At 36.1% G+C, this 26853-nt stretch overlaps 8 protein-coding genes and 1 non-coding gene across 13 annotated transcripts; 6 read left to right on the forward strand and 3 right to left on the reverse strand.

Annotated features, from left to right (window-relative positions):
• Positions 1–1151: 1151 nt before the first annotated feature.
• Positions 1152–3602, reverse strand: LOC17891132 (nuclear transcription factor Y subunit A-2). 3 transcript variants are annotated; one of them, XM_023785959.1, is made up of 5 exons: positions 3446–3602; positions 2786–3021; positions 2362–2462; positions 2029–2247; positions 1152–1932 (listed from the first exon to the last, which is right to left on the reverse strand). In XM_023785959.1, the coding sequence occupies exons 1-5, from the start codon at positions 3574–3576 to the stop codon at positions 1567–1569; spliced, it is 1053 nt and encodes a 350-aa protein (XP_023641727.1). In that variant the 5' UTR covers positions 3577–3602; the 3' UTR covers positions 1152–1566. The 3 variants fall into 3 exon arrangements, with proteins under 3 accessions (XP_023641727.1, XP_006298041.1, XP_023641728.1); XM_006297979.2 differs by having other exon boundaries at positions 2368–2462; positions 3446–3600; XM_023785960.1 differs by lacking the exon at positions 3446–3602 and adding an exon at positions 3125–3423 and having other exon boundaries at positions 2368–2462; positions 2786–2990.
• A 2886-nt stretch (positions 3603–6488) lies between these two features.
• LOC111831757 lies at positions 6489–6652 on the forward strand. Its single transcript, XR_002834893.1, has one exon. It is a non-coding gene; the product is annotated as a U1 spliceosomal RNA (small nuclear RNA).
• Positions 6653–6724: 72 nt separating this feature from the next.
• LOC17891016 (protein DEHYDRATION-INDUCED 19 homolog 3) lies at positions 6725–9166 on the reverse strand. Its single transcript, XM_006298438.2, has 5 exons — positions 8807–9166; positions 8178–8320; positions 7874–7951; positions 7501–7766; positions 6725–7170 (listed from the first exon to the last, which is right to left on the reverse strand). Exons 1-5 carry the CDS (start codon positions 8880–8882, stop codon positions 7062–7064), a joined length of 672 nt encoding a protein of 223 aa, XP_006298500.1. The 5' UTR covers positions 8883–9166; the 3' UTR covers positions 6725–7061.
• Positions 9167–9544: 378 nt separating this feature from the next.
• Positions 9545–12149, forward strand: LOC17891728 (syntaxin-43). 2 transcript variants are annotated; one of them, XM_023786252.1, is made up of 9 exons: positions 9545–10078; positions 10416–10689; positions 10783–10872; positions 11069–11140; positions 11218–11295; positions 11390–11455; positions 11538–11618; positions 11711–11829; positions 11918–12149. In XM_023786252.1, exons 1-8 carry the CDS (start codon positions 9861–9863, stop codon positions 11816–11818), a joined length of 987 nt encoding a protein of 328 aa, XP_023642020.1. In that variant the 5' UTR covers positions 9545–9860; the 3' UTR covers positions 11819–11829; positions 11918–12149. The 2 variants fall into 2 exon arrangements, with proteins under 2 accessions (XP_023642020.1, XP_006298123.1); XM_006298061.2 differs by having other exon boundaries at positions 9547–10078; positions 11711–12149.
• LOC17893592 (importin subunit alpha-7) lies at positions 11829–16410 on the reverse strand. The gene is given in 12 exon segments (XM_006297632.2): positions 11829–12290; positions 12543–12954; positions 13211–13338; positions 13436–13564; positions 13710–13788; positions 13868–14031; positions 14445–14630; positions 14876–15007; positions 15098–15192; positions 15471–15510; positions 15512–15550; positions 16082–16410. Coding segments are annotated over 11 exon segments (1617 nt in total). The 5' UTR covers positions 16298–16410; the 3' UTR covers positions 11829–12290; positions 12543–12545.
• A 517-nt stretch (positions 16411–16927) lies between these two features.
• On the forward strand, positions 16928–17570 carry LOC17891545. The gene is made up of 2 exons (XM_006300095.2): positions 16928–17190; positions 17314–17570. The coding sequence occupies exons 1-2, from the start codon at positions 16959–16961 to the stop codon at positions 17457–17459; spliced, it is 378 nt and encodes a 125-aa protein (XP_006300157.1). The 5' UTR covers positions 16928–16958; the 3' UTR covers positions 17460–17570.
• A 282-nt stretch (positions 17571–17852) lies between these two features.
• LOC17893526 (defensin-like protein 204) lies at positions 17853–18471 on the forward strand. Its single transcript, XM_006298832.2, has 2 exons — positions 17853–17933; positions 18057–18471. The coding sequence occupies exons 1-2, from the start codon at positions 17867–17869 to the stop codon at positions 18239–18241; spliced, it is 252 nt and encodes an 83-aa protein (XP_006298894.1). The 5' UTR covers positions 17853–17866; the 3' UTR covers positions 18242–18471.
• A 1641-nt stretch (positions 18472–20112) lies between these two features.
• On the forward strand, positions 20113–20837 carry LOC17892255 (defensin-like protein 205). Its single transcript, XM_006298772.2, has 2 exons — positions 20113–20236; positions 20393–20837. The coding sequence occupies exons 1-2, from the start codon at positions 20176–20178 to the stop codon at positions 20605–20607; spliced, it is 276 nt and encodes a 91-aa protein (XP_006298834.2). The 5' UTR covers positions 20113–20175; the 3' UTR covers positions 20608–20837.
• Positions 20838–22148: 1311 nt separating this feature from the next.
• Positions 22149–25563, forward strand: LOC17892707 (ATP-dependent DNA helicase Q-like 1). 2 transcript variants are annotated; one of them, XM_006297188.2, is made up of 10 exons: positions 22152–22316; positions 22416–22774; positions 23098–23349; positions 23482–23645; positions 23791–23887; positions 23989–24032; positions 24189–24303; positions 24488–24841; positions 24930–25154; positions 25276–25563. In XM_006297188.2, the coding sequence occupies exons 1-10, from the start codon at positions 22202–22204 to the stop codon at positions 25378–25380; spliced, it is 1830 nt and encodes a 609-aa protein (XP_006297250.1). In that variant the 5' UTR covers positions 22152–22201; the 3' UTR covers positions 25381–25563. The 2 variants fall into 2 exon arrangements, with proteins under 2 accessions (XP_023642038.1, XP_006297250.1); XM_023786270.1 differs by lacking the exon at positions 25276–25563 and having other exon boundaries at positions 22149–22316; positions 24961–25052.
• Positions 25564–26853: the final 1290 nt, after the last annotated feature.

Consider the following 26853-nt stretch of genomic DNA (forward strand, 5'->3'; position numbering starts at 1 on the left):
TGGGATAGTTCTCGTGTTGAACGACAGTACACCAAACCTTAGCTTGATACTCAACGAGAGGTCCATCAGGTTTCTCCCTAGCCATAAATGTAATGTACGACTTTGATCTATATTCTGCTGTATATACACCTCGCACCACTTCCACAAACTCCACAATGAAACCCTTGAAACAATCAGAAAAAAAAAACACCAGATTTAGTTGCATATATAGTCGTAAAAAGAGTAGAGTGATAAGAAGCCAAAACAAAACCAACATTTTTGGTGCTGTTCTCTTCGTTGTACTATTGGATTTAAAGTAGGTTTAAAATTCATACATTCATTTACAATAACTGGTTACTCATTTTACAGTCCAACGCATGCATAAAAATATCACAGACTTTCAAATTTTACAATCCAAGACATAAAGGGATGAAGATGGTCTCATACTTCCAAATTAAGTTGTGTTGTAAACCAAAAACACTTTAAGATTTATGACACATCACTAGAACAACACAATAAAAGTGCCAAGTTGAAATGTTTTTTAACACATATGACTTCATAGTATTAGACCTGGTGCGAAACTCTATCCTCTGCATCAGCCAAAGATTCCATATTCTCCATCATCTAGTCTAATTCCCAGTTCCAGACGAAAGAAAACAACAATTAACAAGTCAGCAAAGACTCTAATTTATTAATGACAATGGCCGTCTACAGATCACTTTTAGTACAGGTAAATATCTTCCAATCTACCCACACCGATTTCTTCTTCTGAAGTCACAGAGATTTAACAATTCCAAATAGAATTAAATAGTCAGAAACTACGTCTCACCATTAATCTCTCTCTCTCTATATATATATATATATATAGTAGTATAAAGGACTTTCACACTAGCATGGAAAGGAGTAGTAATAACTAATAAGACGTGCACTTTTAGCTTGATACGTCAACAAGAGGTCCTTCAGGTATATCCTGCCGTAAATATACCTCTCACCACTTCCACAAACTCCACATTCGATCCCTTTTATGAATACAGAGTTTGTTTATTCGGCATGGGTGATGGATTATTGAAATAATAATTACATAGTTTGGGCCAAATTTTCAAAATCACACGTCTACTTTTTTGTGTTTTTTTTTTACATCATCACACGTCTATTATACTGTATATGTTACATTTTTTTTGGTAGAAACTGTATATGTTACATTAGCCACATAACTTAAAAGTTCTTACAGTTACGTTGTTTGAGATACACACAAAAAACAGAGAGAGAGCTACAAAGGAAATCAGATAACAAGAGTTTTACACACACACACACACACTACTGGTTTGAAGTTTAAACAAGTGGGGTTAGTGACCAAACCCATCATTGTTCTTCACCAGTTTTAACTACTTTTACGCTGAAGATAAATCAAGGTTTTTTAACCTGCCGGCGAAGAAACCTCAACAGAGAATGAGCCAAAGATGATTTGCCTGTTCACAGCCAATTGGGTTGGCAAAAAGCCAAGAAGAAGAGAAAGAAAAAAGCTCATTGTCCTTTTACAAGGCAAGAGTTTCTCTTTCCCCCCTTTGACTGTGAAACGGTAAAGGATCAGGTTTTGAAATTGCAGCAGCTATTATCCATTGCTGCTATCCACTTGCTAGGCATTACCATGCCACCAAGAGAATGGACTGGAGAACTCAGAAAGTAGTTCATGCTTGTCACTTCTGATCCCGTGACATTTAGTAGTCCATTTGATAAGTTGATGATTCCGCTTTCCGGATGAACAACTTCAGAATTCTGAGAATTACTCTGCTGAGGCTTAGGCTCAGACTGAATCTGCTGCTTGTTCCCATCAGCTTTCTTTCCATTGTTTCCGCTTTTGTCCAAGTTCTGACTTTTAGTGTTCAAGAATCTCCCACCGGATCCTCTTGGACGGCGCAATGCATGGAGATGGCGTGAATGGTGCATATATGGCTGCAACACACATAACATAAAACAAACACACTGATTGGAATTCATTTACTACAAAAAAAAATATATATCAAAACAGTTTCTATATTTTCTGATTACCTTGCGGCATCTAGTACTCAATTTCTTCTGATCAAGAACAGCAGCCGCCTTTGCACGCGATTGACGTCTTCTTATGATTCCATGATATTGCTTTGAGTTCACATAGATGGTTCCATCTTCTGTTTCCATGTTTAGAGGAAGCATTACTCGGCTCTGAGATCCATAGGCTGAAACAACTCCATAGTATTGCTGTTCGCCATAAGGATACTTTGCGTAGATCTAAATAGCCAAAAAAGAAAAAAACCAGCAAGCAAAAAACTACATACTCAGCAACAAGAAAAAGGAAATGATCATATGGTAACTTTTAGACAGTATGTTTCTAAATGCAGAAACCTTTACCGGTGGGTGAGTGAATCCAAGTTCCAAACTAGGCGATTGCATTGAGAAAACAGCTCCATGAGACTTTGACACAACTCTTGAACTCTTTACATCACCTAATTTAATACACAATCAAATAATTTCCAAGTCAGAACTTATGTGCAGTTTATTAGATCCACAAAGAAAAGAAGACTTTTAAATTTCTATGATTCAGAATTCCAAGCACAGGAAATATCTAGGCCTTTTTAATCATCTTTGTATCTTGAAGAATAGTGTCGGAAGAATTTTGGATTTTACTTTGAGACAATGTAGCTCAGATAACATTCATTCTCAAATTCTAGGACATTCCACAAAAGTCCACTGTGGACAATTCAGGTATTTTCCACTAGAACCATCCGTCTGAGGACATTTAAAGAGAAGACAAAAAAAAGTTACTTACCAAGTGAGAAAGCTAAGTGAGTTGCAGAGTTGCTCTGTTTAACCACGCCTTGTACTGTCTCTCCCGCAGATCCGGCCTTAACTCCGGCGAACGAGTCAGAATCGCCGGCGAGGCTCTGCTGAGCCAGCGGCTGAGATCCAAAAGCATTCCACCAAGAAGTCTGTGGAGCAGAGAAGAGACCTTCTCTCACAGTTTGCATAGCCATCTTCCAAATGATGTTGCCGAGAGATTTGTTTCTGCGGAAGATATAACCGAACAAAAAAAGAAAAAGAAAGTCAACAAAGTTAATAGACTTGGATGTGAAAATCTTTGTCGAATTCCAAACCCGATTTAGAAAACTTGGCAAAGAAAAATGAAAAAAAAAAGGTAAGATCTTTGGGATTGGGTATTACGCAAAACCACACGAGTGACCAAACCCATATGTGAATCATCATCAAGAGACAGACTTGTTGTCTAAAGTAAGATATAAAGATTGTGAGAAACGAGAAGATAAGACCACGAGAACTGAAATCTTTCTCTTTCTTTTTCACAGACAAGAAGAGTCCCCAATAGCAAACAAACTCCAAGAAGAACCCCATAAATGTTGGTCAAAATCAAACACACCAAAACCTATGTGAATTCCTAAAAGAATAAAGGGAGAAGAGATTGAGTAAAACTTACACAGATGGAGTGATAGAGTAGAGAGTATAGAGAGAGTAGAGAGAAAACTTCAGATTCCTAGGAAGAGGCAGAGAGAAAAGCCCAATTGTTAGGAAGCCATATCGGTTCCAAAACAAGAAACAGAGATTCATTCACACACATGAGTATAGAGAGAGAGAGAGAGAAGGAGAATAGAGATAGAGAGAGACTAACCAATATATGAATTACAAGTGTAGCTCATCAACCAATCACCTTCAACTTTTATGCTACTCTGTTTTTTTTTTTCTTTCCACTTTACTTTATATTTTTGGGAGATAATAATTTAAATTTAAATTAAATATCTAAAACTCTTGTGTTATGTTTAACTGTAGCGTTGGCTTGACGTGCTTTGTGTTAAAAAGCTACAATGATCCCACTTGAAACCATTTTTTTTCTCCCATTAGGTAAAGAGTAGTAGTAGTAGTGCTTGGGTTGTCAACTGCATCGTTTATTATTATGATTGTTGTTGTGGTTCTTCCTTATAAGTTTTTTTTATATTTTTATTTTTCTTTTATAATATGGGGAAAAAATGATCACCACACAAAAAATTATAAAATAATTTAAAAATTAAAAGTAACACTCTGACAACTTCAACAATGACATTGCTGCTATTATAAAAAGCTCGTGACTCATTCCCTTTACCAAACATGTAATAGAAAGTCTACTACTAGAATGAATCAACCTTTGTATAATTCTGTAAATAGACCAAACATATTAACACAAATAGAGCGACACTTGTTTGTTGAGGTTTGTTAGTTATTCTTAACTAGGTTTTCCAAGTGGTTTTCACATATTGTCCTTTTGTTTCCTCTTTTGTTCGCTATTTCCTTAAATAGTTCAAGTTATCGACGGACGACGGTACACACACACACACACGTGTGTTATGACTTACGATGGAAGTTTACAAACGACTTAGCCATATTAATGCTCTATCAATATTATTTCGAATAAGTGTTATTATTACATATTGAATTGAACTTAAACTAAACCTAAGTTAACTTTATATATATGTCTAATCTAATGGAAATTAAGGTTGAATATTACAATATAGTGAAAATACAGTATAGTATAGTTAATGTCACAGTACAGTATATTGTTTTATATGTATGTAGTGCCGTACTAGTGCTTAATTAGGCTTATCCCACTACCATATCTATGCTTTTATTTCCCCTTAAACACAATAATTAATTGAAATGTGCACTTGTTAGTACGTACAATATCTTAACAAAATAAATCTACTTTCATTATATATATAATATACAAAGCACAATCTTTTATTTGTGGATTAGCTAGTGGATATATTATCTTATAGTGTAGTTTACAGAAGCACATTATATATAGCTCATTTTCAAAATATTTATACTCAACATTTAATAATATATATTCACTATATTACTATTTTAAATCACATTAAAATTTCATCATCTATTATTGATATTGATTACTCTTTAATGTTTCTCAACTCAAACAGATACAATAGTGTATTATATTCTCTAGATATAAGTTTGTGTATATATATGAAGAGTCATTTAACAAGTTCAACACATGTAAATTTGTAATTTTAAGATGAGTATTAGTACGAATAGAATACACATTTAAAATTGTCTATTTTTAAGATGAGTATTACTAAGAGTGGAATTGTCAATATAAAAAATAATAATCTATTATAGCTTTCTTAAAGTGATTTTGCTTTTCTTCTGGATTTTTGTTTTGTTAAACAGTCGCAATAGATAGATAATTATTGTTCATTCTAATGCCCTATATGCGATTTATTTGTAAGTGAGTAAGTCACTCAAAGGCTCCACTTTGTTCATAATCTTATCACCACCTATACAGTATGCTCTTAAATAGTATATATCTATAGTATACCTTTTTCCTAAGAATAAACGCTTTAAAGACATACGAATTTCGACAATCCAACTTTCAATATATATATGCAAGGATTAACAAAACTATTAAATGAACTTTGAGCTACATATGCATTCCACTTAAATGCACGAATTACATAAGGAGAGATTCAAGTGGGTAGGTTTACTGTAGTAAATGAATTATATAACCTTTGCTTACGGCAGTAAAGGGATTAAAAGAACCTTGCTTTTAGGTCATCGCCTTTTTTCTCATCGTTTGTTTTACGTTGGCAGACTAATCTTGAAGATGAATTGACCTTCGAAAAGCATATGTCCACCATATACAGTGTATTAACTAAGCCGAAGCTAAGCACATGCATGAACTACCACCACCACCATTGGGTTAATTAAAGACTTTTGTTTTAATAAGCTCTTAAAAAAAAAAAAAAAAAATCAACTTTAAAAGTACGTCATACTATAAATTATATAATGTTTTGTTGGACATGCAATCCACATCACGGGTGCACTAATTCCCTTATGTAATGTAATTTAATCCCAAAAATTTCCTTTATTTTAGATTTTTTGAAAAACTTAGGTCTGTGCCTCAATTATTAGTTCTGCAATGGATCCAAAACAAATGATCAGTGAAAGTTAATAATTTAATTTGTTAATAGCGACATCAATGTTGAAAAATGAAATGGTCGAATAATATCTATGTTGAACTATGCAGCTTTTTGCTTTCTTTTCAAACAAAGTCTGAATTCAGAGATATACACAACTTTATTCTTGGAGATTTGCATGACTCATTTACCTTTATTAATTATTGTTGCTTTTACAAACTTGTTAATTACTTCTATAGTTTCAGGCCTTTCCCAACAGGCCCAATACTAACTAACTAACTAACTTGGTTCTTTGCAGTTTGCATTACTTGATGATAATGCTCCGCTGGACCCGAACATGGTCATTGTTCTCTGCCTCTGAGTAAATAATGTACTTTGGGCCACCAAAGAGTCCGGTCCAGTTTTGAATCTAAACAAAACCAAACACGCTGTTCACGTTTACAAAGTGAGAAAACGGCGAAAAGTGTGGAACTTGGGAAAATGTCCCACATCGGAAACAAGAAACGAAGGAGGCTCCTGAAATAGAGTATAAAAGAGAGACTGATGGCGAAGAGCAAATTACTTACCTGGACGGGGTCAACTCGCGATCAAGAAGACGAGTGGCCTAGGCTAGTGACTTCCATTGCACACTAAGGAAGAGTGCTATGCTTAAGGTCTTCCCAAGAGGAAGAGCCTACGTCATTATTTGTGGCAGCGGGGGTTTGCGTTCGCGCAGCCCCTACCATTTCTCTCAGTCTTCAATCTTTTTGGTGTCGTGGCATGGGAAGGACTTCGAAAGCCAAGTTAAAAGAATCTAAGACATAAATGTAGAGTCTAGATTTACACCAAAACTAGGAACCCAACACGACATTTCGTTTGCTAAGCAATAGAACAACATAAGATTAGACTAACCAAAGCGTAAACCAAAACTAATTAAGGAATTGTGAAGGAAGGATTGAAGGCAAATATGATGAAATAGATACATTACCTACAGACAAATCGAACGTTAACTATAGAAGCTAATGTGTTACACTCATAATCCCTCCCTCTCTCTCTCTCTTTCTCCCTAGAAAGCACTCTCCTTTATTTGCTCCACACAAACAATAATTCCGTGCATCTTCATTGCTGAGAAGTTACCAGAACAATACTCCATTATAAGCCGTCATCAAGAATTGTGGAACTCATTAGCTCTTGTACAAACTTGATCCGTTTCAACTTCTGCTTGTGATCCTCAGCTGAAAGTGACGGTTTTATTGCATTCCTATCATCCACAAAATTTTCATCAGTGATCCCCAAGTGCATTGGAGTATGACTCAACTTGATCATATAGTTTCAATTTTGCTCATAAAATCCCAAGTTCCCAAAAGCAAATCAAATGATACTAATGATTTTATCCAAATATTAAAAAACATAGTGAAGGAAACGAAGAAGCAAATGATCCAATGCAAAGTTGTAGAGCAAACACTTGAATGAACCAAGAATCATTATCTACGTTCAGTCAGATCTTTAGAGACTCATCAGTCTTTGAAATACCAACACACTTTTAGATTTTAACTAACAAGGTGACCATAAGAGGTTAGGCACAGCATACCGTTCAGTTAAACTCTGAACTGATATTTTCTTGCTACGACCTGTTTCTGTAGGTATACATGACTCCGAAGTGAAGAAACCATCAGCAATAGGCGAAATGAACGACGATAGCAATGGATCAGCCGCTACATTGGAGGATGAGGAAGAAGATACTATACACGAAGACCCCCCAAAAAGACTCTGAAAGTTTCCATCAGGAAACTCTCTCCTCAAGATTGATAACGTGGAATGTGACCCAACTCTTCTTGATTTTCTCTTGCGGTGCATGTAATATCACGTTAAGGAATGTTACAACACAAGATAACAGCGGATTGTAGAAACACTACTAGAGAAAATTGATTGTTATATATGACTTGAGAAGACAAAAAGGATATCTTGAATATATTAGCATGCTGAAGGGTTATATGAGCAACCATATCAACACCCACCCTAACCGCACAAACAGGACATACCTGCAATAATAATTCACTAGATTAACCGCTAAGTTGTCATTTAGAATCCAAACAAAGTGCCCCATCAATAGATTCAATAGACACAAGCTGATTCTATTCTCAGTTGCCTTTGTCATATAAACAACAAAGCTAAAACCTTACTAACGGTCCAATTCTGTGGTTACAGAAATGTATAAACACATGTTTTTTTTTTCAAATGTCATAAAAGAAATGAAAAGGAAATTACCGCATTTTTGGCTTCCATAGGATGATCTTCATCTATGTGGCAGCAGAGAGATACAATATCAAAATAGTCAGAACAGAAAGGGCAAGCAAACTCTTCCATGAACTCTTCTTCTCCATCTCTCTCTTCAGGCCCTAAAAACGTATCTGCAACTCCATATAAATCCATCAAATACATACCCAAAAGCTATAACAAAAAAAAAAAAGAATAATCAGATATACTAAAACCTTACTCCAATAGTCCAATTCTGTGGTTACAGTAATATGAAACTGAATTTTCTCATGTTCATAAACACTGAGCATAGTAGGCATCACAGGAGTAACTAAACAACCAACAAACCTCTAAAATTTTCTTATCATAATCAAACTATACTCTACCAATCAAAATATAAAATTCCCTATCCTTCATTTTCTCAAGTACCAATCAAATGACCAAATCTTCCAACCAAAATCATAAAGTTTCTCAAACTTTCATACAAAATCAAGCTTTCTAAATCGGTACAAAAAAAACACAAAGCCTATCACCTACCTTCACCCATCAATGGTTGTCTCAGCCAAGAAAGATCAAATAATAATAATAATAATCTTTTAGAACAGAGGAAGGGAAAAAAAAATCACATCTTTTAAACTCACCAGATCGTGATGGAAAGGCTAGCTGGTATCTCCTTGTAGCTGAAGCAAGACGATTACTCCATGAATCAGAATCCATTACTGACAAAAATTAATCAAATTAAAACCCGGAAAAGAAGAGAAAAAAAAAGTCGAAATTTTTTTACTTTTTTCCTCAAGAAAAAAAAAAGCTATGAAGAAATCAATCGACTTAGGAAAGGAAAAAATTCCGATGATTGTCTGAAGAAATCCAACGAAAAGGTAAAGACAGATTACAAAGACCACGATTCTAAGGTTGGTTTTTTATAACAAAGTTTTGTCTTTTTTTTTTTTTTTCTTCTTCTTGGTTTCTCCTCGTTTTAATTATTTTGGATAGAGAGTGAGAGACAGAGGAGACAAGTTCTATAAAATAATTCTCTTTTATTTCGTTATGTTTGCTTTCAATGATGAGTCTTTCGCGGAAAAAAAGAAAAAAAAGTGTTGGGCCTGCCACTTTATAAGACTAATGGATCCTTTTATTGTGTAAAGTCTACGGAAAATGCTTGCCGTTTATTACTTTTACCCGACGTGTAATTACGTTCACAAACATGACGTTGTCGAGCTTTTTATATAAAACGTCATGCTGTTTGTTCTTCTGGACACGTGACCAAATTTTATTGGTATATTTTCTAAGATGTAGCAGCTAAAAAAGATGTACCCAAAAGCAGCAGATTCTTAGCTGCGTGTCTGACTTGTAAGTTGTTGTGACTCCAGACTCAGCTTTATGTCAACTGTTTATTTTTGATTTTACCACTTTTGCTTTATTTAATTTTTCGAAAAAATTAGTGAAATTTTCAATTTGTAAATCTGAGAACTGTTTTTAAGCCGTCGGAGATTTTTTATCCCGCCGGAGATCGGCCGGTCTCCGCCGTTGTGTTTGTTTATTTGGCGCGTTGTTTCGTTGCTTTGTATATGTTGAAACCGAGATTTGATTTAGATCTATAGCTTCCGATCGGAGGAGAACTGAAGATCTAATCTAGACGTCGAGATCGTGGTTACTTGTCACTGTGATTCTTCTAGGGTTTGTACTTGAGCTGCTATGGCGACTAGGAACCGTACGTTGTTGTTCAGGAAGTACAGAAACTCTCTGAGGAGCGTTCGTGCTCCGATTGGGTCGTCGATAGTGACGACGGAGAACAGTTCGTTGACGGGAGCTAAATCCGGCTTAGGTCCAGTGATCGAGATGGCGAGCACATCTCTATTGAATCCGAATCGGTCTTATGCCCCAGTCAGTACTGAGGATCCTGGGAATTCGAGGTACTTCTCTTCCCCTCTCTCTGCCTTTGAAAATGTTAGAAGCTTGGTGATTGCGTTAGAAACTTTCATCACTTCATGTAGCTGTTAGTACGAGGGATAGCTCATGAAGTTTTGAAGTAAGTTTTTGAATTAGCAGAAGATTGGTAATCTAATCAAACTGAGCAACAAAGTGGATTTGGAATTGGTAGCTAGATGTTCAAATCACTGTTGTTTCAGCCTCTTATTGATTATTGAGAGCACAGCTATCTAATACATTTTCTGTGGCCTCTATGTTAAAGCTCTGTGGCCTCTATGTTAAAGCTGAAAGTTTTGCTTCTTGTTTTCAATGTCCATGTAGAGGTACGATAACAGTGGGATTACCACCAGATTGGGTTGATGTATCTGAAGATATTTCAGTTAACATTCAGCGTGCAAGAACCAAAATGGCTGAACTGGGAAAAGCTCATGCGAAAGCTTTGATGCCATCGTTTGGGGATGATAAAGAAGATCAACATCAAATCGAGTCTTTGACACAAGAGATAACTTTCTTATTGAAGAAATCTGAAAAACAACTTCAGAGGCTTTCTGCAGCAGGGCCATCTGAAGATTCAAATGTCAGGAAAAACGTCCAGGTTGGTCTACTTGACTTGATGTGTCTCTTGAAGGCGTTTCCTTTTGTTTTTCCATCACTATCAAAAGTTTAAGTCTTATGTGTTTTATAACAGCGATCACTTGCTACTGATCTCCAAAACCTTTCTATGGAGCTTCGCAAGAAACAGTCTACATACTTGAAACGCTTGAGACTACAAAAAGAGGTATGCTTTATGACTCCATGTACATTTCCTATGCTTGAGCCTTCACTATTTGTAACGCTGAAGTTGCTCATTTTTCGAGTCTCTAGTTATGTTCTTCACCTGCACTTTTGTTTATATGAATTTCATTATTCTCTTGTTAGTTGTTTGTATATTTTATTTTTGTTTCTAAGAAGCTCTAACTTATGATGTAAATCAGGACGGAACGGATTTAGAAATGAACATGAATGGAAGCAGATATAAAGCAGAAGATGATGACTTCGATGATATGGTATTTCCTTTGTCACTATCTTATACCCATTATTCATCTTATTTCTGTAATAATGCAATATATGAATTTCACTACAGGTATTTAGTGAGCATCAAATGAGCAAGATAAAAAAGAGCGAGGAAATATCGCTAGAGAGGGAGAAAGAGATTCAACAGGTTAGTGTTTGCAACTCTTATTGCTCCTTATAGTTACTATTTTCATACACAATCTTAATCTTCTCACTTTCTTTTTGTTCTGCGTCATCTACAGGTTGTTGAATCCGTAAATGAACTTGCTCAGATCATGAAGGATCTTTCCACGCTTGTGATAGACCAGGTATACCTCTAAAACGGTTGTCTAATTTCTAAGTCACTGATTCTAGAAATACTATAATTTGAAAGAAAACTTGTCTTGACAGGGTACCATAGTTGATCGGATTGACTACAATATCCAGAACGTTGCTAGTACCGTTGACGATGGTCTCAAACAGCTGCAAAAGGTGAACTTCTTTTAAGACCAGTGTCTATACTCTTGATAAGATTTCATTTCATGCCTATATCTTTAAGCGGAATCACTTGTGAATCTCCGCAGGCGGAACGTACACAGAGACAAGGAGGTATGGTGATGTGTGCGTCTGTTCTTGTCATCCTCTGTTTCATCATGCTAGTACTTTTAATCCTTAAGGAAATTCTCTTGTGACCCAAGAAAAAGTATGATCCCTCATTCTTTAATTCTTTTGAAACGCGATCACCACATTTTTGCGTTACTAAGTGTTCTGTATCCTCAAATGGTCTGAAGAAAAAACCGAACTGTGTTGTCTCTCTCCCTCTCCCTCAGTGGCTTTTGCTGCAGCCTGCAACTTCTTCTGCTAGTATTTTTCACTTCTTACGGTGTTCACATAGATGGACATCATCACTTTTGTATTGAGTGTTTTGTATCTTGGGTTTTGACGAGTTTATAATGGTTTATTTACATGTAAAGAAGATATGATTTTTGAGAAATCTGTGGGGAAAGATAATATAGAACTGTAAGGTTTGTCGCAGAATACAAACTACTACTACTGACCAACATTGTCATTACTATAGAAAGCAGGCAATGCAATCTCTAACCTCGATTTACAGGTAGTGTATGAACAGATGGGCTGAATGTACGATTGCCAAGGCTGCTTGTCCTGATTCATCAGAAAAACACCAAACAAGAAATCAAGTAAATTGAACTCAAGTCAAATATATAAAAACCAAACCGAAACAAAATTGCTTGGCTTGAGTTTCATAAGTTTCTCTCAGACTAAACTAAACCAAACCAGACTCTGATATTCAACCAACGCCTAATCCTTAACGTAACAAGAGCTTGTTCCTATTTAGTCAATAATGAGTAAACAGAAAAAACAAGTGAAGTTACCGAATATACATATAGGTATTACCTCTTAAGGTCCGCAGTACATCTCACTGAGAGTGCCTGAGGGTGTTGGCATGTTTGCAAAGTTGCCAGGTGGGACATATAGCATGTCTTGTTGCACTTGAAATCCTTCTTCTTCTTCTTCCTCCATCCAGTATGTTTCTAGAATCTTCACCGCTGTTTCGTAGATGTTGTTGTTCTCATGAGATTGCAGGCCCTCGATTTTCTCCAGTCCCTCAGCCTCTTCTATTAGCTGAGCATGTGGGTTTACATTTGTTTGAGAACATTGGTAAATACCTTCAGCGTGTCTTGTGCTGAAAACTTCTCCCACCTTCAGTATTTTATCGAGTGCTTCTAAACAAACCATAACAAGTTGAGTATCTGAGGATGTAAGAAGATCACACAACGGTTTGATGCATTCTTGCTTTACTAGAAACCTGTCAAGACATTGGCAGATCGCTTATAAGAGTTGAAAGGAAAGAAACAGACCCACATGCGTTTGAGAAGTATGTAAAGTAAAAAAAAAAACCTGCTGAAAACTCTACCAAGAGAAGTTGTAATAGATTCAATGGAATGAGAACCATCAGATTTAGTTCTGCTGTTAGAACTCTATTCATGACTCTATATTCAAACTACTGAATATTTGATTTTCTATATAGGTATAAGTTTTGTATTAGGTTATGTTCTACGTACATGATTTGCTTGTAAGATCCTCCGGCTATAGCGTTGCAGATAGTCCAGGCAGCTTCTTTCTTGATATCGAGTTCAGAATTTTGGAGCAGATTAACAAGTGCAGGACATATATCAGCATCAATTACAGCCTATGAAAAAATTAAAACAGATACAGAATATATTCAGCGCAAGTCTTACTTAGATTATGATTAAAAAGAGAAGTCCAGAGACTATATATTGGCAAACCTGAATCTGTGACTGACAACCAGCTGTGATATTAGAGACTGCCCAACAAGCATCCTTCCTGATGATCTGGTTATAGGGTCCCCTTAGAAGATTCAACAAGCATGGGAGCGCTTGAAGATCAATTATATGCTAAGAAGATCACAAAGAAAGAGTTCTGAGAACACAGTTATGATTAAAATCAATATTATTTAAAATCTAGTTGAGAAAGATAAATAGCATAAAGCCAGTTATAGTAGTGCTAATACTAAAATTCTATCTGTAGCCTCATATTTACCTGAGTTTGACTATCGTTTCCAGTAACAATATTTCCAATGGTGCGAAGAGCGGGAGTGAGAACTGAAGGCGAACGGTGTCTATTCAGAAAGCAAAAAGCCATCAGAATATATGACTGGATTTTCTTGGTTAGCTAATGTGATAGTCTCAGAAACTCACACTGAAAGACCAATAAGTCGCGCACAAACATTGGCTTCTATCACGGCTTGTATTTTTTCAGTTGAACCATCAGAGAGATAGACCAGTGCCCAACACGTGTAAGCCAAAAGTTCCTTGTCATCTAATCGAATGAGTTGTGCAAGAGCTGGTAATGCAGCACTCACCTGTGGGTATATATAAGTGAGATGGCTGAAAGAATACAGCATTCATCAAATCCAATCAGAAAAACTTAGTAGGCTCATTACAGTAGTGTGGATCTCAAAGTTAAGGTCAAGCAACCCAAAAGAGATCGTGAAAGATTTTCAAGATGTATTTATGAATGCCATAACAAAATCTTCAAGTGCCCTTGCATAAAATGGTCATATGAGAAAAATTATCTGGGGGCTTGTCCTCACCCAAAAAACCAAACCTTGTTACCAGAGTTTTTACAGTATTAAATATTATAGTGTTAAACAGGCGGTGATCACCATAATGTGGGCCAAAACCAATTTAACACCTCTTAAATATGCTGGACGAAAAGATATTGAGACTGCAAGTAAAGAAGCTATTACAAAACTCAGATTAGTTCAAAACATACCTGATCAAATGGAGGCTGCGGTTTTCCTCTGCAAAGATTAGACAAAGTCCAAGCAGCGTTTACAAGCATAGAAAGTTTGGCTCCTTGGTTTAACTGCAACAATAGAGAAGGTAGAGCTCCATGTCCAAGAACTATATCACGGCATCTAGGAGAGTCTCCAGAAATATTTCCTAATGCCCAGACAACCTGATTGTCCAAGCATACGGAAGAGCTTAGTTGCAACTGTAAAGTGGGAGGGAAACAACAAACTAACATATTAAACCTACAACTATATGAAGGGAGGTTTAAATTTATCCTCTATCAGCAATAAAGTTAGAAGTTTTTCTTTCTTTTAACTGATCTTTTTTATTTCCTATATCTTATAAATTTATCAATTACAGAAGCAATCTCATAGCATTGGTACATTATGACCAAATCATCACATCATATACCTGCTCACGGACCCCATCGTATGGTGAGCTGAGAAGTCTCACTAGTATTGCAACGGCTCCATGATCAATCACCACTTCAGTGTTCTCAGATGTTCCAGATGCAATATTTGTTATTGCCCAAGCCGCTTCAAACTATAAAATTTGTTCCATGAAACGAGAAACATTGAGCCTGTGAAGCTAGTGATAAAAACAGATTGATCGTACAGATGTATCAGCACTAACCTGAAGCCGAGGAAAATCATCCCATGTCAGAAATTCCACAAAGCGTGGAACCAAACCAGCCTGTATAACTTCTTCAACGTGTACATTAAACATTTCTGCCAAACAAAACAGAATATGGTATTAGAAAAGGAAAATACATTGCTATTGCTTTACTTTCATATTGAACTACATTTATGGGGACTCATGTCGCGGTAGCTACACATTACAGCAAAAACATCATCATACGGCCTGAGTTCATTGCAGTCTAACATTTTTAAAATGGCAAAAAAATGTTGCTGTGACACATGTAGCAAATGTCAACATAGGCAAACGTGGCAGTTTATGTATTAGCAACGAGGTTGTTCGTAAATAAATGGAATGGGATGTCTCTCACCACCACAAAGTAACGTTCTGATTTGAGTAGTAGCCTCAATTCAACAGATCCCTCTTGTCAGACCAGATACGGCTTATCAACTGTAACCAATCGAACATACAAACTACTCAAACATAGAACTAATAATCCGTATACGGAATTGAATTTCCCATTCAAAGAATTTCAGAAAATGAAAATGGCAAAAAAAATCTCCAGATTAAAAGACAAACATGGAAAGTGTTGAAGTGCTCATAGTGGGAATTTCAAGGATTAGCCGATTTGCAGAACATGTAATAGCAATCATGAACATGTTACATATATAAGTAGCTCACTCTGAAAATTTCAAGTCCAAAATCTAGCGATCGCATCAAGCATCAAAGTCAAATTCCACAACGCAACATGTCAAGAAGTTTGAAACCCGATCGTCTGACATAATAACTCGACACGACAAATTAAGAACACCAAATTCAAAAATAGAGACACCAAAATCGATTGAAATTTGATGCATAAATTCAAAAATCTCAACACCAGAAGCATATGCATTTACGAACCACCTGTAGTCAAAATCTCTTTCATCAATCACCAGATTTTACGAAAACACACAAATGATTAAAATAAACGAGAAACCCAACCTTCTGATCAAGAGAATCGGCGGAAGGAGAATGAGGAAGAGCCTCGCGGCGCTTCTTAAGCAAACTCTCTTCTCTCTTAGCTTTGCGGATCTCAACCATGTCGTCCTCTCTTCGCCGACGTCCACCAACTCCGTCAACCACAGCCTTATACCCGCTCCTCCGTACTGACATCGTCCAGCTCGTCCTCATCGTAGACGTTGTTCCTCCTCCCTTCATCGTCAATGTCGCTTCGATACCAAACGATTCCGACGGTTTTTATACGACTAAAATCAAATTTCCACAAAAAGCAACGAAACAAGCCCACACGCTATTAACCAGAACAAAATAAAAACAAATTTTAACTTTTAGGGTTAAATCGGATATTTAAAAAACATTAGGGGTACCGATTCGAATTAGTGAGACAACTTGGGGAGAACCAGAAAAAAACAAAAAAAGCGAGCGCAAGTTGATTCGCTCCCGCCTAAATTCTGTTACAGATATTATTTTATCAAATTTCACTATTATTTATTTTGAACTTTATGATATCAATTATCAAATCGAACTAATTCAACGAGAGGAATATGGTTTGGACCCTTCTTATGCTGTTGAATGACCCGTTACCAAAACAAATCATTATTGAGATGGAAGATAAATAAAAGAAGCCATTATCTATTTAAGGTCTCTATTGTTCGCTATAATATTTTTTTTTCCTTTTCCATTTTTAATAATTTTGTTGTAAAAACAATTTTTTGTTTTCCACCACATTTTTAACTCTTCCGAGATACAAGGCTTTGAATACTAGAGAGATTCTATTTATTTGGAGTATAAAAGCAGAAAAATATTTTTAAAAGAAAAAGAAATAGGAGAGAAAAAAAAGAGAGGGAGAGATAAAACCGAGATGGAGGATTTCCAATCTCCTAGAATACGATCTTACAAATCGTATGAAGGAGATAGGAACCTTCAACTGGTTGATCCTGCTGATTTAAAACCGGTAAGAGGTATTTACGTCGTCAGAGAATCAAAGCATAATCGATCTCCAATGACAGCAGATTTATGGCGTAAAATTTCTTACAAAGACTTGCCCGTTAGACCTACCAAGAGATCTTCTTCTCATTCTACGTCGTTAAAAGGTAATTAAAAAGGATGTGTAAAGCATATGTAAATGTTGTGTTTTGCATTTAATTGCAAAATATACGAGTAAGGATTATATAATGTTTTAAGCGTTATGAAATTTGTTTTTGTAACAATCGTAGGATGGTGGAACGATCCGGAAATAAAGAGAAAACGACGAGTGGCGAAATACAAGCTTTATTCAGCCGAAGGAAAGATGAAGACATCTTTGAGAAAGAGCTACAAATGGATTAAGATTCAATGCTCCAAGATTATTCATGGAATATAGGTCTCTCATTTTATATAACCTGTTTAGAAGTTTGTTTTGAAAAGGTATTTAATTTGTTCCATTCATTATGTAATTGTGTTCCTTGTGTATTTCTATAATATTCAATTAACTGACACATCAAAATAAAAGAAAAAATATATATATGTTAATTTGAAAAAATTATCAAAAGACGCCTATATTAAATAATTTTCTTTTAATTAAACACCACAACTTCAAAAAAAAAAATTATTAAGTTGGCTTTTTAAAACGTATGTATGGAATTTAAGAGCTGGATTGTAGAGGCTATTTATGTGCAGAGTTAAACGACGCCGTCGTAAGTAAAGTCAAGTCAACAAAACTTCTTGTTATAAATAGATTACAACCCCCCCTCCTTAAGTTTGAGAAAAAAGAAAGCAAAAGCTACTAAAATGGCAAAGATCTTGGGTTCCATCTGTTTCACCACTCTTTTGCTCGTTGTCTTGCTAATTTCCTCTGGTAATATATAATCTTCCCCAAATTTTTGTATGCATATATATATGCCCGTTACTTCAAATCGCAACATGTATATTCAACTTCATATCATATTAAGCTAAATGGTTCTTCAATGTATATATATAGAAATCCCGAAGAGCGAGGGTCACTGTAAGAAGTTTATAGGCGAAGCCCCGTTTTACCACCCATGTAGGGAAAAAGCTTGTGAAGCCTCATGCAAGGAACATTACCCTCACGTAGCATGTAAAGGAGAGTGTGAGGATCATCACGGCGAAGAGCATTGCCACTGTTACGGTAGTAAATATCACTGAAGTTAACTAATAAAGTTTGTGTCACTATATAATGTAATAAGTGTAAGTTGTTTTCTTTCAAAACAAATAAAAGGACGAAGCTGCTGATGACTGCTTCCTCCATACGTCGACGTCTATAATAAGATCATACTATGTTGTATGCTATTTCGTTTTAATAACATATATACTACTATACTAGCTATCATCGTTTTGATGATTTGATATATACTTCTCTTCCGTTTTTATTAATATATAGTAAACTTCTTTTTAATGTAAAAGTTGATGTGATATTTAATTTATCATTGTTAGTCATAATTAAAAAAAAAAAAGTATAAGAATGTGAAACCATCTAGCTAACATAATATGTATCTGGCTATTGCATGGATAAAGAACACATATTTATATCAGTTTAATCATCTTTGAGAAAAAAAGGTGACATTAGCTATACGACCTTACACATATTCTTTTTGAATGGTGATTAACTAATTAACTTCATTGTACTACCGAAATTCCCTGATCATTGTTAAAAAGTACTACAGAATGTCATATATAAGAACAATTGACGTAAAAATTACTACCATTTATTAACAAAAACAAAACACAAAAAAAAAAAATTACTATATACATATACGGCTTGTTTTATTTCTTTATATTTTTCGTAAATACTCTTTACCAAAAAAAATAAACAATTTCGTAAATACTTAATAAGTCTCACTTAATCGTTAATAGAGATCGATCGAGGCAACCAAACCTGCCCGTAGACATATCTAATTTAGGCAACTACGTATCAATTCTTTTTCTACAATAGTAACAATATTCAATTTTTAGCATCTACACTAAATTTTTAACCTAATAGAACTTGTAAGAAGTAAATAGAAAATTCATGGGGAGAAGGATTTGACTTTAAAAAATTCGGAAAAGTCCAAAGAGTTCTCACCGAGTAATTAGGAGAAATTAATGAGTAGATGACCTTCATTAAGAAGCTAGGTAACCAAGTGGCCATTGAGCCGAGCTACGAAGCAATTAATGGATATTATTCAAAATGCGACTATAGATTTAAGAATAGTATAACATTGAATCTAGTCTTTCACCCCAAATAAACGAATAGTTGAGAGTTGATGAGACATTGAGACGAGACCCATCATTATCAATTTTTACCACTTCCAATTCCATATATAATATAAAATAACCGCACGAGCTCCTCCTTCTCTTCTCTTTTGAAGGCTTCCCCGACCCGTCTACTTCATATCTTCCTTCAACCATGCACCACTTCTAATTCTATCTATCCATTTCCTCCTGCATCTCTCAAGCACTTTATTTTACCACCCATGTCTTTATTGTTTTAATAATCCCCCACATAATCTGGTGATACTTCTTTATCGATTTCAGTAAATCATTTTTTAACCTCTTATATATCTTCAAACTCGACTTCCCTTCTTGTGTTTGGCGTACGTATTTTAAAAAAGAATTATCAACTTCGAGAGTCTTTTAATTCGCAGTTCAACTTCAAATTTTATGTTAATTCCTTTATCTTTCGTGAACGGTTTTCACTTGAGAATGACTCACAAGCCTTTGACTCTTTGAGCTTTGTCAACTGTTACAAAACTAGTATTTTTGACAATTTCTTTTCCTAACTTCACTTTCTTGTAGCATTATCGCTTTTGTTTAGTAACAAAATCGTAGTTGTCAAAAAAATATACACGGTCAGTAAAGTAAAAAGCACTGGGTTAATAGAGGGGTATCATCAAATGGGCTTTGAAACGAAAGTATGAAATTTAAAAGCTGGGCCTTAAAGGCTTATACACGTGAGACTGAAACGGCGATTTAAGTCAACGGAATTCTCCTATAAATAAGATTGGAACACCCATTGAGTAATATCACCCAAAGTTTCCGAGAACAGTAGAGAAACAGTTATTTTAAAGCTTAAAAAGCAGAGAAAGCAAAAAGCCTCGAAAATGGCAAAGACCCTCATCTGCTTCACCAGTCTTCTGCTCGTCCTCTTGTTCATTTCGGCCGGTAATTTAATTTTCTTTCGGTTCTAGTCTAATTTCTAAGTTAATTGTTCATATGCATATATCTTCATCGTACATAATTACATAAGTATAAATTAAGCAGGAAACATATAATTTAGAAATTTTTAATGTAAGTTCTTCTACTTCAATGTACATTCAGAGATCCAGAAGAGTCAGGCTAATGACTGCGATAGGTTTTTAGGCGAAGCCACAGTGTCTTACCCATGTAGGGAAAGAGAGTGTGAAGCCCAATGCCATGAGCATTACGAGCACTCATGTAAAGGAGAGTGTGAGGATCATGACCATGATCACGGCCACCATGATCATGACGACCATCACGATCACGAAGAGCACTGCCACTGCTACGGTCATTAATGAAATGCTGAAATTTTACAATGAATTCGTATCGAATAACAAATAAGACTGTATCTCTAATATGTAAGTGTGGTTTCGGTTCGATGTAATGTAAGGGAATGTGTGTAAGCTGTTTTGTTTATGAGGAAATAGTAGGACGAAGCTAATGACGGCTTCTCTCTACATCTATAATAAGATCATGTTGTATGCTTTTTTCGTTTTAATAATAAATTTGGTTTTGTGTTTTTCTACCTTATTTCGATTATTAAACTATTTTAGGTCAAAACATAAAATCCTCCCAAACTGATAAATACTATCCTCGTAATGATAATTTATAAATTATCATACAAAACAATGAACCAATATAATAGGGCAATGAGGGTGTATCAGGTGTCGCATAATCTTTATATATATATTATGTGTTTGGGATGTTAAATCAATAAATAGACAAGTTTTATTTGAGTTTGATGATGATCCTATATAATTATATATGGGGATAGTGAAACTATATTATAACTGCTTAATTAGTGACGCTAAACTTCTAATAGTTTGGTCGTTATATATATACTTGTAAGTTTGATTATCTTTATTTAGTTTGGTTACTCTCCACGTCGATTACTGCAATGCGCAATTGAAAATGATGATTGAAACTAGAAAACAACATACGAAAATGAAAGTATAAATGCATCAGTACTCATTCCCTTGGTTGATGATTCTCGTTCTTGGGTAAATAAGTTTCACTTTAAAAAAGATCGAGGCAACCATTTTGGTCCAAATAAAGCAAACAACTCCAATTGTGATTGTTTTACAACATTACTTACTAAATCCCAATAAGTATATGTATATATGTGTAGGGTTAATTAAGCCGAATGGAAATGTACTAAAAGGTCTTGTATATATATTTATGCATTAATTCCGTTGAAATGTTAAAATATTTAATGTTTAGATAGTCGAGTTTGATAGACGAAACAAAAGAGGAGAAAGATCATTTGACTTTAGAAACCCTAAAAAGATGTCCAAAGGAAAAAGAAATATTAGAGAGTTGAATTCATAGACATTGGTGAGTAGTGGACCTTATTCACAAATAATCAAGTTGCTAATATGGCCACAAGCTGCGTAGCTATTAATTGGGATCAAGTGACCTCTATAAGTTTAGGAAAATGACCTCCAGTCCTATTACACCGTTGAATTTTTTAAAAAGTTTGCCCCCCCCCCAACTTTTAATTGTTTCGTTGTCTTAAATATCTATTTAAATTGGACCCATTCCGACCTCTATCTTACGTAAAGGCAATCGGACTACATATTGTAAGAACTAGAAATCAAACCGGCGTTTAATAGAAACCAATCGAACCAGAAAAGGGAAACCGATGTCATAAAGACCGGTTATCAATGTAATCCACAAGGATCGGAGAAGATTGGTGAATCGGACTTTAAGCTGCTGGATTTGGGCCTGAAAGCCCATCTAAGATAGAGTGAAACGGGACGTTTTGTAATTGGCGGGAAAAAAGAGGCTGGATGTTTCTCTTTGTGCGGAAAGGGCTCTAAAAAAAAAATATAAACATCAATTAAATTCTCTAATCGCCGTCGGGAATAATCGCTGGTTCCGTTGTCGGAGATGAAGGATCAGGATCTCGAATTGGAGAAAGCTCGATTGATAAGCCTTGCTACAAAGCTCGGATTCGATGATGATTCCGCCAAAAAATGCTTGGATCGATTCGTCGCTCTCTACGGTACCAAAATTATAATCTAGATTCTACCCTATGCTCTCGTAATCGATTAAGTTTCTGTTTTTTTTTTTTTTTTTTTTCTTATTGTGTCTGGTCTCAAAGGCGATGATGGTCGGGATTTCATCACTGTTGAGTTATGTGGAGATGATTTTCTTGCCGCGTTAGCTGATTTTGAGGAGGGAACTGAGGAATGGGATGATATACAGGCTATCGAGTCTGAAGCTCAAGGAACTTTGGCTGAAATGTTTGATCAAGCTAATTCTATTGATGACGGATTCAAGACTGATGATGATGATGATTCAAGAGTTCAAGTTCATGTCATTGAGGATTCTCCTGAGCCAAAGAAAATCCCGGAGATAATGGAGTTGGATTCTTCTAGTGATTTGGAAGATATTGAGAAACGCTTCAAGGTCCCAAGGAGATCACAGACAAGTTCTAGAAATTACTCTTTGAGATCTATGGTAAGATTCAACGTTGCAGTTACTATTTCATGCTTTTTGAAAAGAAGGAAATAAACAAGTTTTCTGTTTGGCAAAGATTCTCTCATTTATGTGCTCAAGGATATATCTATGTTTAATCATGCGTCGAAGCTTTTTATCTCAAAGATTTAACTCTTCATTCATTTGGGTCTGGTTCCTATGACCAAGTTAAAATAGTTTTGTTGTGGGTTCCTTTGACAGCTTCTGGGTTTTGCTAGCTCTCTCTTCACATTTGAATTGTGTTTTTAATGACAAACTTGTACTTTCCTCTAGAACTGAAACTTCTGATTTTTTCTTCGCTGAAGGATAATTCCATGGAAGATTCAGTTTCAACAATTTCAAGCAGAAATCCTTCTGTACAGATATCAGACAAGGACCTTGAAACTCCGAGCTACGAAGAGTTGCAGGCGTTGGATGATCTAGAGTTTGCAAATTTGGTGATCTTTGGGAACAAGGTGTTTCGCCCCTTGCAGCATCAAGCATGTAGAGCATCTATGGAAAAAAAAGATTGTTTTGTTCTTATGCCAACGGGAGGGGGGAAAAGTTTGTGTTACCAGGCAGGATCCCTTAGCTTTATATGTTCCTGAAGGCGTGATTTGAGTTTTGTTTAGGAAGAGTTTGTCCACTAGCCGTTAGTTTATATTGCTACAGTATGCATACTAAATTTTGTCTCTTTTGTTTGTTTACAGCTTCCTGCAACACTAAAAGCTGGAGTTACCATAGTTATATCTCCTCTATTGTCCCTCATTCAGGATCAGATAGTTGCCCTGAACCTAAAGTACGGGATACCAGCGACTTTTCTGAACTCTCAGCAAACATCTTCCCAAGCAGCAGCTGTATTACAAGAGCTTAGGTGAAGATCCTCTCTCGATTTCTTTCATTTTTTACAGTCAAGTGCCTTAGGCATCATTTATCCAATTTCTTTAGTGATGATCTAACCATCTAAAATTCGAAATGCACTTAAAAAGCTCATACGTGCATTGACATTTTGCTTGCAGGAGAGATAACCCGTCATGTAAACTCTTGTATGTGACACCTGAGAAAATTGCTGGGAGTTCATCCTTTTTGGAGACACTAAGGTGCTTAGACCGCAAGGTAGCATGTTCAGTTTCCTTTGTTGTTATTGTTACATAATTTATAACAACCAAATTCTACCTCTAAGAAAAAAGTTAAACATCTTCCATTATTAACAACAGGGACTGCTGGCAGGTTTTGTGGTTGATGAGGCTCACTGCGTGAGGTACAATACCTTTCTCCCCTTCTTCCACACATTCTACCTTGTTGTCTACACGAATGTGTTCTGATTGTTCATCACTAACACCTTAATATCAAAATAGATTTCTGCCTGAGGAAATTCTCCTTGTGATCTACATGAATGTGTTGTTTTTCTTTCCAGCCAATGGGGACACGACTTTCGGCCAGACTATAGGGAACTGGGATGTCTTAAGCAGAACTTTCCCCGTGTTCCTGTGATGGCTCTTACAGCGACAGCAACTGAATCCGTCTGTCAGGTAACAACCATCACCATGATTAGATCCTTTTGAAATTGGGAACAGAATTTCATGTTCTGAGGATTTTCATTGCTCCAGTTCTCAATCTAGCTTCAGAAAACAGTCTTACTCTATCATATGTTGTGGTTCCTTATGATCTGAACACTGCTATTTTGCCATTTTGATCCTTTTTTCCACACAACAGGACGTAATAAAAAGTTTGAGAATTCCTAGGGCTCCGGTTCTGAAGATGAGCTTTGACAGAACCAACTTGAAGTATGAGGTGATCGTCAAAACAAAAGAGCCGCTGAAACAGCTCCAAGAGCTGTTAAGAGATCGGTTCAAGGATCAGTCTGGGATTGTTTATTGTCTCTCCAAAAGTGAATGTGTCGATGTTGCGAAGTTTCTGAACGAGAAATGCAAGGTGAAGACTGTTTATTACCATGCTGGTATGCCTGCAAAACAGAGAGTTGATGTACAGAGGAAATGGCAAACAGGGGAAGTCCGAATTGTTTGTGCAACCATCGCATTTGGGATGGGAATAGACAAAGCAGACGTGGTAAGTCAAGCCTGTTCATAGCCATTGCAGCCATTTCGTTGCTAGGTTCTGTCACTTTCCTCTTTTTTAAAAATCGCTTTTGCTGCAGCGTTTTGTCATACACAATACTTTGTCTAAAGCTGTAGAAAGCTACTACCAAGAGTCAGGGAGAGCTGGAAGGGACGGGCTTCAAGCACAGTGCATTTGCTTGTACCAAAAGAAAGATTTCAGCAGAGTCGTTTGCATGCTGCGTAATGGACAAGGCAGAAACATGGATAGATTTAAGTCAGCCATGGCTCAGGCCAAGAAGATGCAGCAATACTGTGAGCTCAAGGTAATATTGTTAAAACGCAAAATGGAAAAGCAAATGCTGTTAATTCTCTGTTTCCATTGTGGTTAATATGTTCAAGATTTTACTTCATCTTTACTAAGTCTTAATCTATGAATGCTTTCAGACAGAATGCAGAAGACAGATGTTACTAGAGTACTTTGGAGAGTCATTTGACCGGAAGATTTGTAAAAGCAGTTTAAATCCGTGTGATAACTGTGAAAAGAGCTAAAGTAATCTCCATCAAATCTTCGATGACTTGACCTCTTATATATTGCTACATATTGTTTTCTTCACATGACCAGAGTTAACAATAAACATTTATGATGTTGTAATAGTAAAGATCTTTTTTGCTTCCTTTATGTAACATAACATGGTAGATTTGAGCATTTCCAAGGTTAAGTTCTCATCAATTCTTCAAAGTCATGATTTTTTGGTTTTCTCGTAAAAAGTAAGGAAAAATGTGGTTAAGTCAAATAACTTGAAACCGAAACCAACTTGCTGGTTTCAAACCAGAGAGGCAGGAAACTGATGAACAAAGTTGTAGACAAGGTTTTTGAAGCATAAACTACATCTAAAAAGCCTGAATTTAGAGCAAACAACACTGCTTCATGAAAGCATTAAGCAAACAACACTGCTTCGTGAAAGCATTGAGCCATCATTACTCACGTCTCACTCTCGTTTCGTTTTCTCACCCTTTTGCGATGCTTCTACTTCTTCTTGTGGGGTTTTGCTTGGATGCGTATTTTTTCGGGGATTTCTTTGCGATGCGTCTTCTTTTAGGGCTTTGCTGCGACGTGCCTCCCGAATTCGGTCCAACATGAGGATCAGGTGAAGGTAGTACGTTCCTCTGTTGAGATGGTGGGATAACTTTCGGCGCAAGCAACTGATATGCATTGGCATTCTGGCTGTTGTCTCCAACCGCTGAGTTTGCATGGCCATCTCCGAAGTGAAGCGACTCTGGTAATGATGGGAAAGGGACTTCCAATGTTCTTCTGGCCCAAAAGCTGTCTGCTACTATCTCCCTGTAGTTCATTTGTAAAACATGCGGAACAAAATATAGTTGATGTCTCCTGAAAAATACAAAGATGAAAGAATTTAATCATTCAACAAATTAGAAACAGAAATCATTCAACAAATTAGAAACAGAAACAAACTGAAGGATCATGGATAAAGTTACGGGAAGCAAAAATCAACCTGCAAGTATTAGAAGGATGATTTTGAGTGTAATGGCTGATCTGTTGCCATTTACCTACAAGATCCTGTTGGAAGAACGTTGGTGGTACTCCCAACTGCAGAGAAACACACACACACACACATGACATGAGGTTCAAGTTTTGAAGAATGTGTAAGCAGCTTATTAATAAATACATTACCTCGATCTCAAGGCATCCAGTTATAACGTCCACTTTTAGGGACAAGACATCGGCCCATTTGATCTCCATCTTTTTCCAATGTTTTCTTGTTCCAGTTTCTGTTCCTACCACGTCAAGAATCTCCCAGTCAAATTTTTGCTCTCCAAAGTGGCAACTAACCATAAGACCCTCGTAGTTGACCGCAGCTTTGGTCCAATCTCCGATTGTAATCTTGGTCATTGGAAAGTATAATATAGCTGCCCGTGGGTTAGGCAAGTTTCGAGATGAACTTTTAACCTGAGTTTTACACGAGTAACAAAACCTAAGAATTTGTGATTCCAATATTGAAA

This window comes from Capsella rubella, unplaced genomic scaffold (assembly GCF_000375325.1).
Source record: "Capsella rubella cultivar Monte Gargano unplaced genomic scaffold, Caprub1_0 scaffold_3, whole genome shotgun sequence".
Classification (NCBI taxonomy): Eukaryota; Viridiplantae; Streptophyta; class Magnoliopsida; order Brassicales; family Brassicaceae; genus Capsella; species Capsella rubella.

Excerpts from the sequence above, each read along its gene's own strand:
- LOC17892707 (XM_006297188.2), top strand. The coding sequence starts at position 22,202 with ATGAAGGATCAGGATCTCGAATTGGAGAAAGCTCGATTGATAAGCCTT. Across the intron at positions 24,033-24,188 it reads GATGAGGCTCACTGCGTGAG|CCAATGGGGACACGACTTTC; the intron begins GTACAATACCTT and ends TTTTCTTTCCAG. Across the intron at positions 25,155-25,275 it reads AGCAATACTGTGAGCTCAAG|ACAGAATGCAGAAGACAGAT; the intron begins GTAATATTGTTA and ends GAATGCTTTCAG.
- LOC17891728 (XM_023786252.1), top strand. The coding sequence starts at position 9,861 with ATGGCGACTAGGAACCGTACGTTGTTGTTCAGGAAGTACAGAAACTCT. Across the intron at positions 11,141-11,217 it reads ATGATGACTTCGATGATATG|GTATTTAGTGAGCATCAAAT; the intron begins GTATTTCCTTTG and ends ATTTCACTACAG. Across the intron at positions 11,456-11,537 it reads CCACGCTTGTGATAGACCAG|GGTACCATAGTTGATCGGAT; the intron begins GTATACCTCTAA and ends TTGTCTTGACAG.
- LOC17891132 (XM_023785959.1), bottom strand. The coding sequence starts at position 3,576 with ATGAATCTCTGTTTCTTGTTTTGGAACCGATATGGCTTCCTAACAATT. Across the intron at positions 2,463-2,785 it reads TCACTTAGCTTTCTCACTTG|GTGATGTAAAGAGTTCAAGA; the intron begins GTAAGTAACTTT and ends GTATTAAATTAG. Across the intron at positions 1,933-2,028 it reads TGAGTACTAGATGCCGCAAG|CCATATATGCACCATTCACG; the intron begins GTAATCAGAAAA and ends TGTGTGTTGCAG.
- LOC17891545 (XM_006300095.2), top strand. The coding sequence starts at position 16,959 with ATGGAGGATTTCCAATCTCCTAGAATACGATCTTACAAATCGTATGAA. Across the intron at positions 17,191-17,313 it reads TCATTCTACGTCGTTAAAAG|GATGGTGGAACGATCCGGAA; the intron begins GTAATTAAAAAG and ends TAACAATCGTAG.
- LOC17893526 (XM_006298832.2), top strand. The coding sequence starts at position 17,867 with ATGGCAAAGATCTTGGGTTCCATCTGTTTCACCACTCTTTTGCTCGTT. Across the intron at positions 17,934-18,056 it reads TGTCTTGCTAATTTCCTCTG|AAATCCCGAAGAGCGAGGGT; the intron begins GTAATATATAAT and ends GTATATATATAG.
- LOC17892255 (XM_006298772.2), top strand. The coding sequence starts at position 20,176 with ATGGCAAAGACCCTCATCTGCTTCACCAGTCTTCTGCTCGTCCTCTTG. Across the intron at positions 20,237-20,392 it reads CCTCTTGTTCATTTCGGCCG|AGATCCAGAAGAGTCAGGCT; the intron begins GTAATTTAATTT and ends ATGTACATTCAG.
- LOC17891016 (XM_006298438.2), bottom strand. The coding sequence starts at position 8,882 with ATGGATTCTGATTCATGGAGTAATCGTCTTGCTTCAGCTACAAGGAGA. Across the intron at positions 7,767-7,873 it reads AGCATGCTAATATATTCAAG|ATGCACCGCAAGAGAAAATC; the intron begins ATATCCTTTTTG and ends ACGTGATATTAC. Across the intron at positions 7,171-7,500 it reads GTTCAGAGTTTAACTGAACG|GAATGCAATAAAACCGTCAC; the intron begins GTATGCTGTGCC and ends TGTGGATGATAG.